The sequence below is a fragment of the Rhinolophus sinicus genome, chromosome 7 (assembly GCF_057876585.1).
Source record: "Rhinolophus sinicus isolate RSI-liver-muscle chromosome 7, RSI-T2T, whole genome shotgun sequence".
Lineage (NCBI taxonomy): Eukaryota > Metazoa > Chordata > Mammalia > Chiroptera > Rhinolophidae > Rhinolophus > Rhinolophus sinicus.
In genome coordinates, this window is record NC_142507.1 from 47,815,236 (window position 1) to 47,832,312 (window position 17,077).

Below are 17,077 nucleotides of genomic sequence, written 5' to 3' on the forward strand. Positions count from 1 at the left end.
CAGGAAAATCCTGACAACGTGATAATGAATTATTTTGTTTCTCATACTCGTAAACAACTAACCTGTATTAGTCTCTTTAAAGAGTTGGAACTTTGCCATTTGAAACAAACCAATATGTGAAATACTCACCAAGGATTTGAAGGACAAATGTCTCCTTGCCGGTTTCATATTCAATTTCATACGTATCTTCATCCGATGACGTTAAATTGAAGATGGTGAGGTTACCGAAGGTAGTGTTTAACTGAACCCTACCTTTAAAAGGTCCGTAATCTCTGGGACCATACTTTTCGTCCCACTCTATGACTTTATCCTTTCCTTTTTTCCATAAAACTTCTGTAAAGGATTTAGGGTTTGATGGAGATAAAGTGACATTCTCATTCACAACTCCATATGTCGGTGGGATATCACAGCTGATGAAATCTAGGAGGGAAAAAATAAATTGCTTAGGAGAAATAACATAACTTTGTCGAAAATAGAAAACTACCTTTCAAGATGTTCTTTGGGGGATAAAAAACGTGAAATTTAGTGGTAAAAATTATTCATCACCTACTATTTTTGCTAAGCTGATAAACTACTGTGAGAAAGTACAGGAAGTAGAAGATGCTTGACCATGGAGAGTTTACTCTTGAATGGGGACTTGGGACCCACATAAATCCAAGTGGATTCAATATATATGGGGCACCAATATATGCCAGGTACCATGGGCGACGCCAGAAATGCTGGCAGCAAACAAGACAGTTAACGCTCCCACAGGCCTACAAGGAGATTCGCTCTGTGGAGAAGACCCTGAGCAGGCAAGGAGAGCCAACAAGGCAAGGGCCTTCCCCAGGAAGTCATGCTGAAAGTGACCCAGGTGACAAAGTCCTGAAGGATGAGAGGAGTTAGCCAGCTGAGGGCTGCATAAGGAGGGGGAGGAGAGGTGATTATACAGTTGGAGGAAGCAGCTCCTCCAAGGGGCAAACCCTGAGTCAAGATGGAGTTTGGTGGGTTTGAGGAAATACAAGCAGTTCCAAATGCCCGAAATGCAGAGAGCAAGGCGGTGACGGGTAGGGAAAGAGGCTGCAGAGGCCGGGAGGGGCCAGATCACAGTGTATGTGAGTGGGGGGTTGGGGGATGTTGGGTAAGATATGCCAAGGGTTTGGAACTTACCCTAAGGGCAAGGGACAGCCACAGAAAGGTTTTAAACAAAAGAGCAGCATGACATAAATCTGCAGAGTGGATAGCAGTTGACAGGCACAAGTGTGGAGGCAGAAAAAGCAGAACAGAGGCAGTATTGTAGCAAGAGAGTGGCCGACCGGACAGACCAGCCAAGTGTTGGTGGTGGGGATGGACAAGTGGGCAGACTCAAGACCAGTTTGAGAGAGAAACACAGGATTTATTGATAGCTGTGGGGTACAGGGGAAGGGAGGGGTTAATGGTGACTGCCAGGCCTCTTTCTTTGCTGACATGGGGCCATCGAGATCAGAAACAATGACAGGAAGGAAGTCCAAGTACATTGATTTAAAGACTCAGGGACTGGGTGAGCTGGAGCTGATTCCAACCATCGCTCACGAGCCACGGTTCACGTCTCTGGTTGACTCCAGTCAGATCAGCCTGGGTCTTCAAACTGACTTAAGACTTCAAATCAGAGCCTCCTGCCCTCTCCACACCAATCTGGTTATGACACGCTTACTACCAAGACTGGGGTATTCTTGATACCCCAAAAGGGTTTTAAATGCATCCTGCTCCAGATTTGACTTGCTTGTTAAGAGAGAAGAACAGCTGTTAAGGGAACGACAGTAAAGATAAATTAAAACTTGATTGAAGTTTTTGCCTAGTAGCAATCAGGGTAATTGAAAGAGCATGGGAAAAATCAAGAACGTTAAGTAGACCGATTGTAGGCAACTGTGTCCAGTAATTTCAAATAAGAAGCAAATATCCCTCATTTGTCCATTTGCAAGGATTTTTAGAACCCATCTCCCTTAATTAAGGGACAGTGCCCTCAAAAATACACCCGCATCCTCCTGCTGCTTTGCTGATTATGTACTCTCTCTCCCACTCAACAACAGGTGGGAAGGCAGATGAGAGGAACGGGATTCGAGGGCGGAGAGTCTATCCACACACTGCGGTGGAGGCTTGAACTGTGTTGTGGATGGATGGATGGATGGATGGATGGATGGATGGATGGATGGATGGGTGAGTGAATGAATGAGTGGGTAGGGTGGAGGTGGAAGGGAAGAGGTATGAGATGACCTGTTGCACCCTGGCTGCATAAGATGGCGTCTGCCTTTCCCTGGGAGAAGCAATGTCCCCTGTAGAGTGAAAACAGGAAGCAGTCAGGAGTAGCAGGGAAGCAAGGGTGGAGAAAGGGGAGGCTTCAGTGCAAAGATCGCAGGAATTCTGAGCTAGAAGAAACTCTTATTTAGTTAAAATAAGAGCTTCTTATTTCACAGGAGAAGTGACAGGGCCCCAAGGAAAATGGAAGAGCGAGTTACTGAATGCCAACTCCTGCCAGGTGTGTGTTCACACACTCCTGAGCCCCTCTTGACCCCTCTCCACATCCATGGGCCGACGTGTGGCTCAGCCCATTTTGCAGATGTGAAAACAGGCTCCCAGAGGCGTACCAACTGCTCAATGTCACTCAGCAAGTTTAAGGCAGCAGAGGGACCAGATCACAGATTTTCTGTCTCCTTGTTCAGCTCCCCTTTCACAACAGCATGGTCCCGTCATTCATTCATTCATTCATTCATTCGTTCATTTATTCATTCATGCATTCTGGAAATACCCACCGGGCATCTATTCTGTGTGGGACCTCTGAGAACAAGGCAGGCACACTCCCTGCCCACTTAGAACTTACTTTCTGTTAGAGAAGTCGGACTTTGTACACAGATTAGACCAACACCCAACAATTGCAACTGTGTTCAGCGCCACCCAGTACAAGCACAGAGTGTCACTCAGACACCCTATCCTAGGTCATTTTGGTCACTAAGAGCACTGACTTAGGGAGCCAATGAGGGGTTAGGGCAGGCTCCCCGAGTTCTGAAGAAGCAGTAGCAGTGCGCTGTGCCAAAGGAGTGGGGCAGGTCCATGTGCAGAGACAACGACTCTAGGAAAGACCCCGAGGCAAGAGGGCAATGACACAAGACGAAGTGTGAGTGGGGGGGACACACAGGCAGAACCAGTCCTCTCAGGGCCTTGTACCAACGAAACCCTGCCCATTACTGTATGATGAGAAAGCCACCAAAGACTTTTAAACAAGAAGGGGACAAAATAAGGTTAACTCTTTATTGAAAACATATATTTAAACACCAATTCTACAGACACACATAGAATTTTACACAGATGCAGAATGATCACATACGTGTTTTGCACAATTCTCTTCTCTGGTTTTTTGTTTGTTTGTTTTGCATGGATGCCTTACCCTTTCCGCCAACCCCCCCAACAACCCTTGTGACGTATAATGTACGTCAACGACTCAGAAAACGTCCTTCGATATTTTTCTCCCTGCTCATATCATCAAATAGAGACAAAAACATCTCACATATAATGCATATATATTTATGAAATTTGCCATCCTTTGTCTAACAAAAATGGTCTATGAGCACTTTTCTACATCTTGCCTTCCTCATCAAGTAATACCTCATAAAGACAGAGAAAGACAAATACCGTATGAGCTCACTTATATGTGGAATCTAAAGAACAGAATAAAGGAGCAAAGTAAATAGAAATAGTCTGAGATGTAGAGAAAAACGGAGGGTTGCTAGCTGGGAGAGGGGTGGGGATGAGGGAGAAGGGGAGGGGATTAGACAGCACAATCAGTAACCACAAGATTGCCACAGGGATATGCAAGACAGTTTGGGGAATATAATCAATAATGTTGTAAAGATTTCATAGGGTGTCAGATGGGCACTTGTCTCATTAGGGAGACCACTTCATGGACCATGTAGATGCCTGCCCACTGCTCTGTACACCTGAAGCTGAAGCTGAATAATACTGAATGTCACCTATAATTTAACACATATATAGTCACAGGATGTGGAGTACAGCATAGGGAATATTCAGTGGAATTGTAACAGCTACATCTACGATGTCAGAGGGGTAGTAGATGGGGGAGGGGGATTATCCCTTTGTGTGGGGTGTAAATATCTAACTATTACATTGCTTTGTACACCTGAAACTAATAAAAAAATAAAAAACAAAAACAAACCAAACAAAAAAATCATACCTCCTAAAAGTCCCACCAAATCCACTGGTATGACTTGACTTCATTCTTTTTAATGACTGCGCATTATTCCAGGGTATGGAACATGGAGTGGTCCATAACTAATTAGTGAGCACGACCATTGAATACCCTTTTTGTCCCCAGTCTTTTCTATTGCAGCAACACTGCAATAATTACCTGTATGTACCTGTCCTTGTGTATTTATGGTTTTTCGTATCTATGGGGGCATGTCTAAGGAGTGGAGCCCGAGCTGCTGAATCAAAGGGTAAATCGTTTCTTTATTATAATAGAAGCTGCCACACTGCTTACAAAAAAGACTCTTGCAATTTACATTTCCATCAGTAATGCCTGAGTCACCTTTTTCTTTGCGTTCCTGCAGGCATTCCGTAATGTTTTTTGCATGTTTAACAACTGGACATCAAGTCACATTTCATTCTTACTTGAATTTGCATCCTCCTGACCTCTACACATTTAAGTATCTTTCTGGTTATTGGTTATTGGGATCTCCTTTTTTTGAGAACTGTCTTTTTATAGGCTTTGTCGTTGTTGTTGTTTTTTTCCTATTAGATTGCTTGCCTATCAGATTGCTTGTTGTCAAAGTATAAGAGTTCCTGGCATGGTATAACTTTTTTGTTACCTGTATTATAAAGGTGAGTGGTAGTGTCAGTCCCTAAAATAGGGACCACTGAGGACGAGAGCCAGGCTTAAGCTGGAAAAGGATGCTTTTAGTTTCAGACACTGCAAGACACCGGAGTGGCAATGTCCAGTAGGCTACTGGGTACTCACAAGAGGAGGCACAGAGTTGGGGGTCATCACACTCGTAGTGACTGTCATTTCCTCCCTACTAGTCTTTACTGTTGTACTTTAAGACTAACTCTAAGTAAGTTGCTGGTGTGATCATTTCCAATGGAAACTAAGACGAGGAGAAAGGGGAGTGAGTTCTTTCTCAAAGGTCACACACCATGAATGAATGAATGCATGGATGAATGAATGAATGAATGAATGAATATGCAAACTAATAGAAGCAAAGCAAAGCAGTCGGCAATGAGTTGGTTGCTTTGCTAATAACATTGAGTGGTCAGAAAAGGACCACAGGGAGACTAACTCACTATGCCAGGGGCAGAATGGGACGTGCCCAGACTTTCAAGCTGGGGGGGCCCAGGGTGACCTCTCAAAACCCTCTCATGCTAGGCTCCATCAGCTACGAAATGAAATCACGAGGCTGCTCACAAAAGATTGGTAGGTTGAGTAAGATTGAGAGTCTTTACTAACTGCTTGACCTGAAGTAGGTGTTCAACAGGGTTTCCCCTCTTTGACCCTGAATATTAGTTTCGGGTGTACAGCATAGTCGTTAGACATTTATATCATTTAAGAACTGAGCCCCTGATGAGTCTAGTACCCACTTGGCACTACACCCAGTGGTTGCAGCCTTACTGACTATATTCCCTGTGCTTGGGTTTCCCCTTTTTCTTTCAGTGAGTCAGGCCACCACCAACGCATTTACTATGGGTGATCGTGGATGTGTGAGAATTGAGCACACAGTGTTTTTGCTGTTTAAAAGCACAGAGAGAGAGAGAGGGAGGGGAAAAAAAATGATCAGTGATTGCCTAAGCAGATATTCCATGCGAGCCAGAATTTTTTTTTTTTTTTTAAACTATTGGAGGTCTATTTGTTTTGAAGCATTTTGAATGATCTCTTTAAAAGCTATGAGGGCATCTAATGCCTATATGTAGAGTGATCACACATCTAAAAACAACTTCAATTTCAAATAATCTGTTACAGTATCCTTACAAAACAGCATCATTACACCCTAGTTTTGAGCTGTTATACGGCTTACAATCAGGAGTAGACCCCAAATATTTTGCAGGTGAAGTGTCTGATTTTTGGTTTAGAAAACATGGTCACCATATTACTGGGTTGATGAAAAGGGACCCCCACTACCAGCCACAAATTCCTCTGCACACTTTCTGGGATTTTGACTGACTACTACTTTAATTTATTTAACCTGACACTTACTATCCAGCAGGCACTATTGGAAGAGCTCCACAAATACGTATTCAGTGAATCCTCTTAAAAACCATGTTAGGGGAGCATTTGAGATCTTGCTCCCCAGCATATGTCCTCAGTTTGGCTCAAGTCAAACTCTTATACAAATTCAAAAACAAACAAACAAACAAAAATTAGGCAGGTGTTATTTTGAACCCTGTTTTGCAAGATGAGGAAACTGAGTCACGCAAAGGTTAAGCGACCTGCTGGTTAAGCAGCGACACTGGATTTGAACCCAGACCGTCTGACTCCAGAATGCTCTTCGCTCGCTATTGTTTCTTCCTTTGAACCCTGCTAGGTGGCACATGGCAATTACAGACAGTGACTGACGTGATACCGGATTTCTGAGGTCACCATTTCTAGACTGGACGGGAACAGTAGATGTTGGGAATGAGAAAGTCAAAGGGCTCTAGGTGGGAAACCTCTGAAACCCAGGCGAGGCACCAAGCTCAGTGGTTCCCAACCACGGGATCCCAGGGTCGCAGAGGACCTAGGGGAGCAGGCACCTGAGCCTCCCCACCCCCTCCGTCACCTCCCGTAGGCAGGAAATGGAGGAGGTTGGATTTATCAAAATAGTGACAGACGCAAATCTCCAAGACGTTACACAAGAATCCCAATTTAAACCCCAGTGTGGCAATGGTGGTGTTGTTTTCTTTAAAGATGCTACAAAGGGATAATGAGACAGGATTCAATAATTAAAGAACATGGGAAACAAAGTTGAAAGGAAGGCCTAGAAGTTTGCACTTCTCATATATAAAGGCAACTAAAATGTGAGCTGTAAGAGTGAGAAGGGGAAGGGAACAAGAGAGACCGGAATACAGGGAGGAAGAAAAGCCTGAGCAAATAGATAGACATAGACACACACACACACACACACACACACACACACACACGGCAAAGAAATCGTACATAAACTCAACTCAATGTCCACTTTAAGTACAGAGTTCTAAAGGAACATGCAGGAAAATGTTGCCACAGAACATAGGGGTCTAGATGGGGAGACATGGTCTGATCGTACGCCCTCTTGTATTGCTTCCATTTTTTCTAGGGCATTTATTATTTTGCTAAGAACTTCCTAAAAATGGCCTCCTCAGTGTGCACTGAAGCGTTTGATCTCAGCCAACCAGTTCCTCCAGCAATGTTCCAGAGTGTCACCCAAGGTACAGCTATGGGACCACACTGCACAAAGCCCATACCAGAGACCTGAGAATCAACCGACAGTGAACTCTCAGACCTACTCAGGGTGTCCGTCACAATTTTCAGGCATCAACCTCGTGGAAAAAAGGAAACTTGCAAGTTATCTCCCTCAGTCCTGACATTGATACTGTGCTTTTCCATCCCGTGCCGATAAGTATTTACTTCACGAAACGAGTATACGTATCCCAGAAATGAAACAGAGTATACTGCTTAGCTGTGCAACTCTTTTTCTGCCATAGTGTTCTCCTTTGAAAACTGCCACAGATGAGTGACTCCAGCTCCTAACCTGAAAAGGCCCTCTGCAGCATCTGCCCCCCACCCTCCCCACCGAACAAGGAAATGATGGCGATAATTTTCCAGAATGACTGCGCCTATAGCTTACAATGAACAGACACTACTGCCCCAAGAAGGCCTCACCTCACAGTATTGGAATAGTGGCCCCTTTTCCCAAGAACGATGTCCACTCCACACTGCAATCATGAATATATTGACTAAGCAGAGCTTGTTGTTACTGAGAGAGTCAGAAAGTTTCACAGTTACCTCTATGGCAAAGTTTCTTATGTTACTAACAGCATCTCTTGAAATTTCTCTCTCTACATTTGTGTGGGAGACAGAAGGATGGCCACCCAAATATGCCTATGTCCTTGAACGTGTGACTATATTCTGGTACAGGACAAATTATAAAAATAAATTGGATTAAATTGTGTTAGTACTGCAAATAGAATTAAGGCTGCTGATCAGCTGGCCTTAAAATAGGGACATTCTCTTGAATCAGTGAATTAACTGAACTGATTAAAATACAACATGAATGTTGTCCACAAGGCAGGGCTTATTGTCAGGATAGCAGCAGGAAATTTGACAGGCACCCCAAACCCTGAGCTTTGCAAGCAAGCCCCCAAACTGCTGTGGAAGCTGGCTGAAAAACCCTGACTTGGCAAGGAGAGGGAGAGGTTGGTGTTTAACTAGAGGCGAAGAATAAATGGCCTGGGACCCCTTGGACAGGCGTGGTTAAAACCGACCCCCCCCCCCCCCCCCCCCCCCCCCCCCCCCCCCCGCGCCTATACCTACTCAGGAAAGTCAGCCCCAATCCAAGTAAATAGCCCGTCTCTGGTTGGAGGAAACGCGACTTGTCAGTTACTAACCACTCCTCCGGGACTTGGAGGAAAATGCTTTTCTTGAGGTTTTCCTTAGAAATGAACAATGTGGTTTTAAAATACTTCTTTCTCTAAAACATTTTTAGGGTTCACATGCCCTGCAGATATCAGCAGTTAAGGTAAAAATTCACTTGATGCAAAGAAAAAAATCCCCTAAATGTTTCAGTACCCGAATATATAAAGCTTGGTATTTCCCCCTGCATGTGTGACACTAATGATGCCTTGATTGAAGGCTCAGTCCGGCCTGGGGGTAGCAGGGTCTTAGGAAGGACAGGGAGGCCTGTGACCACAGCCTCGGTCCGCTCACTTCTCTGCATCATAGCCCACTGTCAGCTGACACCCACTGGAGTCCTGGGTGTTCATAGTCTGGGCAACAATCCCTATCTACACATATGTGCACACATTTGGAGCACTGGAGAGCGGCCCTTCTCCTAAAGTGACCAGGCCAGTACTGGTATCAAATAATCCCTTATTAAGTTCACAAATATCCTCGTATTAGTCAGACCCCCTGTCCCAGTTTGGGGATTGAGATGTGCTCCCCAGGTATGTGGATAGTAAAGAACACAGTCTTTTTACTTAAGGAAGTTTAGTGCAGCTCATTTCTTGAACCTAGTTCTTAGTAAATCCAACCCATATGAGCCCTAGGCCAGCTCGGCCTCAATAATAATATGTAACAGCAGTGGCACAAACACTGACTATATGTGGGGCTTACAGTGTGCCAAACACTTGTTCTAAAAGCTAAATCTATTATCTATCTATCTATCCATCATCCATCCATCCATCCATCCATCCATCCATCCATCCATCCATCCACTCCTCAACTCAGCTCTGTGAGGTAGGTCTTATTCATGTTTTCCTTCATCAAATATTTAGCTCACCCTATGTCCCGGGCACTATAATTAGCATTCAGAATACAGCAGTAAACAAAACAGATAGAATCCTGCCCTCTTGGAGTTTACCGTGTTTCCCCAAACATAAGACCTAGCCGGACCTTTAGCTCTAATGCGTCTTTTGGAGCAAAAATTAATATAAGACACGGTCTTATTTTACTATAAGACACGGTCTTATGTAATATAATATAAAAGACCCGGTCTTATATAATATAAGACCTACCTCCAAAAGACGCATTAGAGCTGATGGTCTGACTAGATCTTATGTTCGGGGAAACGGTACCTCACAGTGGAGGCAGGAACACAATAAACGGAAAAGGAAGCATCTTCCATGTGGGGTGGGGTTAAGTGCTCCTGAGACAAATGAAGCAGAGTGCGGGGGAGGGATGGGGACTAAGAGGAGGGTTGCTGTGGTATGTGAGGTGGTCACAACTGGCATGGGAGAAGGGCCCACAAAAAGTGAGGGAGGGAGCTGGGAATATGGGAAGGGCATTCCAAAGAGTGAGGACCCACAGGTACCAGAAGAGGAAACTGGGGCTCAGAGAAGTTCAGAAGCTCCCTGAGGTCACACGGCTGGCACAGGACAAAGCTGGGGTCCCGACATGGGCAACCCTAATTCTGGGGACTGCGCAGCTAGTCACCGTGTGACAGGCCTTGGTCTTTCCTTGCTGATTCCACCCTCATCCGGCCCCTGTCACACACTCTGTTTCCATGATTGCTAAAGGCAGAAATCAACTGGCCTCAGGTACAATACCACTGCTTCCCGTCAATTCGAAACTGCAGTCACCCGACTCCCAGCACGCAATAAAGTCCCTGGTCCTCGAGGCCCCAAAACTCCCCAGAACTTGTCTTCCATGTGCACTCAGCTGTCAAGCTACTCCTTGCCTCGGCTGAGCTCACCAGAACTCAGTTGTTGGTTCCCTAAATCGACTTCCATTTGAGCTTCTCTGTTGTCTGTCATGCGAAACGACTCTCCTTCTTATTCCCTGTCCTCCTGTCAAGCCCTCCTTTCCCAGACATTGCCCCTGTGCAGCCCACTTCAGCTGCCATGAACCACACGTGGCTGTGAGCACGTGAAATGTGGTCAGTCTGAAACGAGGTGTGATTGGGGGCGTAAACGTACTCACCGGACTTGAAAGATGGAGTATGAAAATGGAAATGTAAAATCTCTCGTTAACACCTTTTTACATCAACCACATGTTGAAATGAAAAGATGGTGGCTATAGTAGGTTAAATAAATTACTATATTAAAATGAATTTCACTTGTTTCATGTGGCATGTCTGTTTGACAGCAACCCTCTAACCTAGGCTTTCAAGATACCGACATGCGACCGTACTCAAAGCCACCCTTCCCTTTGACTGTTCTTGTCTTAGACAGACTATATCGGAGCTTGCTTTTAAGGAATAAGGTTCTTACCCAAGCTGTTTCAGACTCTGTCAGTCTTTTTAAATCCATCTTCCAAAGTCTGACTCAAGGTATTTCACGATCGATTGTTCCATTAAAATTTTTCTTTGGAATCCCTCTTATTTTCCATGGATTCAATTCACAGTCAAGAAACTCTATTACAACTAACGTACGACCCAGCCTTATTGGTTTCTTATTAATCTGAATTTCCTGTTGTTTTTCTGAATGTGTATGTGAACTGCATTTCCTTCTAGTTTTTAACTGTTCTATGGGGGAAACGTACAAGAAAGTACAGACCAGTGAGCCTGATGGAAATTCAGACATTCATCTCAACAGACATTTTGGGAACATTATGAAAAGTGACGGCCACTAGGATTCCTAAGGGGTTCATTTCCTGAGAATAAGCCTCGCAGAAGAACTTGGTTCGCTCAGATGGATTCGTGGTTGATAGAACAGATGAAGGTCACAGAAGGGTAGACCTCTGAACTAATGTCTCCCAACTGGGGGCAGAGAGCAGACAGGAATTCATTTCAGCGACTCTGGTCAAGAATTTCCCTCGCTTCCACTTGTTTCATTTTGAGCTCGAGTCCTCGGGCTAAGAACTCATCAGTATAGGTACCAGCAGCAGCTGAAAAGGGAAGACAAAGGGCACCAAGGGAAAGGGAATGAAAAAGGAAAGTGGCTGGAAGAGAGGAGCTAGGGGCCTGTAACAAAACTGAAAGACTTTTACCTTTGAGGCCACTGGCCGCGCACTGGAAGCCAACCTCCCAAGAGGATCAGCTGAAATGTTTCCCAGCACTTTTCTGGGAACCGTCTCACCATTTTAAACATACACATTCAAACATTAACTTGTCTGAGCAAATGGAAGTGGTGGGGTCCTGGTTACTCTTGCAATCCTGAGCTTGAGAAAGAAGTTTCGATTTGTGACTGCAGGATCTAAGGGGCTGTGCCCTCAAGTGAGACCTTCGAAAAAAAATAACCATCTGCCCTCGAGAAAAAATGATGTGAGAAGAAATCAAAAGCCAGAAAATGCGTGCAAATAAGGGCTGGTCTATGCAGGCAAACCTTCTGCTTTTAAACAGAGAAACAAATGCCTACCCGCACAGCCTATATTTACTAAAGAGACGTTAGAGTGACAGAGGGCAGTAACACAAATTCCTAGACGCAGTTCTTAAAAAGTGCTTCTAAGTCTCTTCCACGGTAGCTGAAAGCTACCCATGAAAACTAAACCCAAAACAGCAACAAATGTACCATGTGAAACTTGACTAGATCCTGGTTTTTTTTAAAAAGACATTCTTGGGACAAGTGGGAAAAATTATGAATAAGGATAGCAGTTAGGTGATAGGAGATTACTGTTAATTTTCATAAACATTATGCTACTGGGATGATGCAACAGTATCCAGGAGTCAAGTGGGGGTGTATAGAGTATAACTGTGGCAAAATGGTAATAAATAAATATGGATATAGACCCCCATTCTGAATTCTATGGCCCAAGGAAGGTTTTCCTACCTCCCGATCCTAGATGATGCTATTGAGTACAATCTTATGGGACTGGTAATTGTGTTGCCCTATATAATTTCACACGCCTCAGGAAAATTACACTGGACACATACACATGTCATATAGAAGAGGTCACCTAGGGGTCCCCCAATCCTCAGTTACTTATCTAATCTCGGGTTAAAGATGCAGGTAGGCCTGGGAGCTGACACAGTCTGCTACTTACCTGCTGTGTGAACCTGGCTAAGGTACTTCACCACCCTCAGCTCTGTGCTCTCGACAAAGTAATATAAAAAGGTGTGACAATGAAATGCAAACAAAAACCGAAAATGCTAAGGACAGGGTCTGGCACAGAGCTTGTGCTAAACTCACGGCAGTTATTACTATTCACACCCCATGGTCACACTGGGTCTAGTTTTCCGACTGGAATGCGTCCCATTATTTGGACGTGGATTAGTCAAACTTGATTGCAGCAAAGCCTGTGAGCACGTCTCCATAATAGTCTAAGGTAACTTAATAACTTAAAATGGAGGCATGCGTGACAAGTACTGCCTCATCCAATGTCCAGACTTAACAATCTGTATTGTTAAAAACAAAAAAACAGAAAACAAATCAATGAAGGGAATTTTTAAAGAAGTGGTGAACGACTGAGTTCCTGTATACAAGGAACTAAAATCTAGTCGGGAGACAGCTGGCAAGATCCATAAAAGGTCAACAGCAGCAGACAGAACAGGGTACACTAATACAACGGCTGCGGGTTTGGTGCTTGCTACCTGCCCAGCAGTACCTCGGTCCTATCCACATTACCCCAATGCAACCGAGCACCTCATCCTGCTGGCTCTATACCCCAGTTTCTCCCATTTCTCCCCCACCTCCATCCAGGTCATTTCTCACCTGCATTGTTCCTGCATCTTCCTAACTGGTCTCCCTGCTTCTCCTCTGCTCCCTGCCCCCCCCCTCGATCCCACCCCAAACTATTCTCCACCCAGCAGCCAGAATAATGTGTTTAAACACTCATCATAATTTCACTCCTGTTCAGAACCCTCCAAAACTTCCCATTTCACGGGGAATACAAAATCGGTCTTCAAAGGGCCCCGAGTCTCTAGGATCCAGCCCTGATTACCTTAACAACTCCTTTCCTACTACTTTCCAGTAAAATGATCTGCTTGAAGTTCCTAAAATGCTATAAGCCTATCGCAGGGCTTTTGAGGTCTCCTCTGCCTAGAATACTCCTCCCCCACTAGCCACCTGGCCTGCTCCCTCACTTCCTCACGTCTACACTCAACTGTCACCCTTTTAAAGAGACCCTCCCCTGACCACACTATATAAAATGCTAACCATCAAAGAGTGGCTGAATGAAATGTCATTATCTCCATGCCACGGAGTACTATGCAGCTGTGCAAAAGGACTGAGGGTGAGCTCTGTGAAGTGGTATGGAACGATTTTCCAGACAGATGGTTAATTGGCAAAAACAAGGTACAAAAGAATACAGTGTCTGTTACCTGCTGTTTAACAAAGGGAGTTAGAAATAAACATATGTATCTATTCATATCTGCAAATAGAAACAAGAAAGATAAACTAGAAACAAGTTATATGTTTGTGGGGGGAAGGGAGAGGAGGCAATAAGGTTTCTCTGAGCAAATCTTTTTACATAGTTTTGATTTGAACCGTGTTAATATATTACATATTTAAAAATTAAAGCCGGGGGGAACCCTAAAATTGAATAGAAACATAAATAAATTAATGCAAGTATACGAGTATATAAATTGATACACAACCACACAGAAGAAAAAAAAAAGATTAATCCAAGAAACTTTAAAATCCAGTATTCTGTACATATTCAGTGGGGAAGGATGGCCACTGGACGCTAAAACATCGGTGAAAGATCGTGGGGGACGAGAACAGTCACACAACGTCAAAGTATCAATAAATCGCATGCTCTTTACAAAGGGGAAATGGATCTCTACAATGGAGAAATCTGGTAAACCTCCCTTTAACCAAATAATCAAAGGTAGCATCTGCACACTGGCTTCTGGGCTCTATGAGAAAATATGAGTCACACTGTTTCGGTGGTACTGGTTCTGTGACTTACTGAAGACCAAGTGTCCTTAGAAGACATGTTGAAATATTGGGAGATAAGGCAACTCCCAAACGGTTCAGCATAAAAGAAATCTGTTCAGTGTATGTGTGTATGTATAGAGAGAGAAGTAATCCAAATGTGACAATATGTTAATAACTCAAGGAGAAAAGTGTGCACTCACTCATGAATGTTCACTGTACTACTTTTGCAACAATTCCAAAGATTTCGAATGTTCCAAATTTTTAAAAACTTACAAAGAAATACAAACCACTCCCACTTCCCTTCTTCTGTTACCAATCTCTGTATTAGTACATGTTTATTAATTAGTAAGTGTCTATGAGTACATATTTCATTTATTTGCTTTCTGGCTTCCCCCACCCCCACTCTAATGTCAGTTTCACAAAGGCAGGGAGGATTCTGTTCCTTGCTGCCTCTCCAGGCCCTTGTCCAGTGCCTGACACATACTCCATACTCAGTATTTGTTGAATGACTGATGTTCACAATCATTCTATGAAGTCGATACTGTTATTATGCTTTGTCTTGTACGACTGGTGCTCTCTGTCTTCAAAGGCAAAGATCCTGAGGCACACAGAAGTGAGCTCACTTCTACAAGTTATAACTCAGGTGGAGGGGTGGGGCCCGGGTCTGACGCCAAGCATCTGACTCTAGAGCCGATGCTGTCAATCACAGGTAGGCAGCTTCCCTAGCGAGGCAGGCTCCGCCCCCGAGGGCTCACCTTCCGCAGGGTGTACCATACATCAGCCTGGGCCTTAGGGCAAGGCCTATTCAGAGCAGGTGGTATTCATACTCGGGGAATGAATGCGTGAAGTAGGGGGCAGAGACCACCCTGAGGGAACTGTTCAGAGAATCTTGTGGAGGAGGTGGGACTTGGGGAAATTGGGTTTTCAGTGGAAGACAGACCACAGGTTCAAGCAGCAGTCACCAAAGGTGCATTCTGGGGCCAAGGAGAGACCAGCTCATCTGGAAGAGGAGAGTCACCCCATCCAGCCATGCGCTGGGTATGTCTCTCCCTCTTTCCCATAGCCACCAGCATACGAAACCCACAAGCCCTCTGGACCATTGTCTCTGCCCTGGCCTCCCTGTCTTCTATTCCTCTGCACTGCAGTCCTTCCTCTTTGGTGTTTGGTGCTGACAGATTAGTTCTCCTTTGCCTGCAGAAGATCAACCAAAGTCCCAAAGGGCGGACGATCAGTGCGCCCCCCTGCGGCCTCAAGGTCCCGTGGGCACATTTAGTCCCATTGCCCAAGCCTACCCTGTACACTCTGCTCCCCTGTCTTCTCTTGGAATCTTGTCCCCCATCGTGGCACGTCCACATACCACCTGTCCTGAGGCCAGGTTCAAATACCCTCCCTTCCATGAAACCTTTGCTTCACAAAAGATATTTGATTTCTCCCTTCTGCACACCCATAACACTTCAACCTCTCTTGACATTTACTTCTGTGCCTTATAACATAGGTTCTTTGAGCTTATCTCAGCTTTCCCATCACGCTGGCTGGCGGGTACGGACTCACCCCAGTCAAGCGCGTCGGCCCCGCTACCCAGACCCCGTTCTGGAAAAGTGCACAGGTTGGGCAAGCAGTAGAAACCCGGCAAGTAGTTCAAGTTCTCGGCGAAGGTACCGCGCCTGTAACTCAACAGCCTCTAGAGTCTGGGGGAAAAGGCACACCCTTTCGGAGAAACACTGGGTGGGGTCGGGACGGTGGGGTCACCAGAGACAGGAAACAGTACGTGGGGTGCACGAGGTGGAGTCCGGTCCCTCTACCGCCCAAACTTCTTCCTGCGCACCCAAGGGGACTTGCTGAAATCACAACTCTCCCTGACAAGGTCCCGCTGGCTGCGTTTCTCCGCGTCCCGTTCCCGTCCCATCCTGAACCCAACTTGCAGTCGCCTCGCGCCCCCCACCTACCCCCCCCCCCCCCCCCCCCCGTCCACCCGGCTCCGGACCCGTAGGGCCACGGACACACCCGGCGCTGCCCAGTCCCTGCGGGGCTCCGGGGAAAGCCGCCACTCACCGAACGGGAGCACGCAGACGAGGCCGAGGACCGCCAGGGCCCACCGCTTCGTGCTCCCCGCACCCATAGCTCGTCTCACCGGCCTCCGCGCCTGGGCGCCAGAGGGCTGTGGCCCACTGTCAGGGCGGTCGCTGTACCCCGGAAGGTGCCGCCCCGCTGGTCCCGCCCAGCCCGAGTCCCAAGCAGCGCAGTCTCCGCCCACTTCCTTTTCTCTCGTGTGGGAGGCCCGGGTGCAGCCTTCTCACCCCAGTGAGCAGTCCGGGAGCTGGTGCTATCCTGCATGTCCTCGCACTCTCCAGGGGGAGCCGCTTGGCGCGCCCCCGCGCCCCGGGGCCGCTTTCCTCTATGTTTGGAATGTCCTCTAGTCTCCCCAGTGGGGCCCTCCTGTTGTCCCCCCACCACCACCACCACGCCCCCATGGCCAACACCCTGTATGCTCTGCGGAACTTGCCCTTAAAAGTGGCTTGCGTTTTTAAAAGCAGGTTGTCATGCTGGGGGTCTCTGGTCCCACTCGCACATAAGAACGCAGGATATGGCGAGGCCAAAAGGGAACACCAATGGAGCCATGGATGGG

General features: G+C 45.9%; 1 protein-coding gene across 2 annotated transcripts in view; it reads right to left on the bottom strand.

Annotated features, from left to right (window-relative positions):
- Positions 1-16,661, bottom strand: part of CD58 (CD58 molecule) — a 44,197-nt gene extending 27,536 nt beyond the window's left edge. For both annotated transcript variants that reach the window (XM_074319317.2, XM_074319318.2), the window contains exons 1-2: positions 16,504-16,661; positions 130-420 (exon numbers count right to left, since the gene is read on the bottom strand). In XM_074319317.2, the coding sequence (XP_074175418.1) occupies positions 130-420; positions 16,504-16,570 (358 nt within the window). In that variant the 5' untranslated portion in view covers positions 16,571-16,661. The remainder of the gene's footprint in view (positions 1-129; positions 421-16,503) is intronic.
- Between the last annotated feature and the right edge of the window lie 416 nt (positions 16,662-17,077).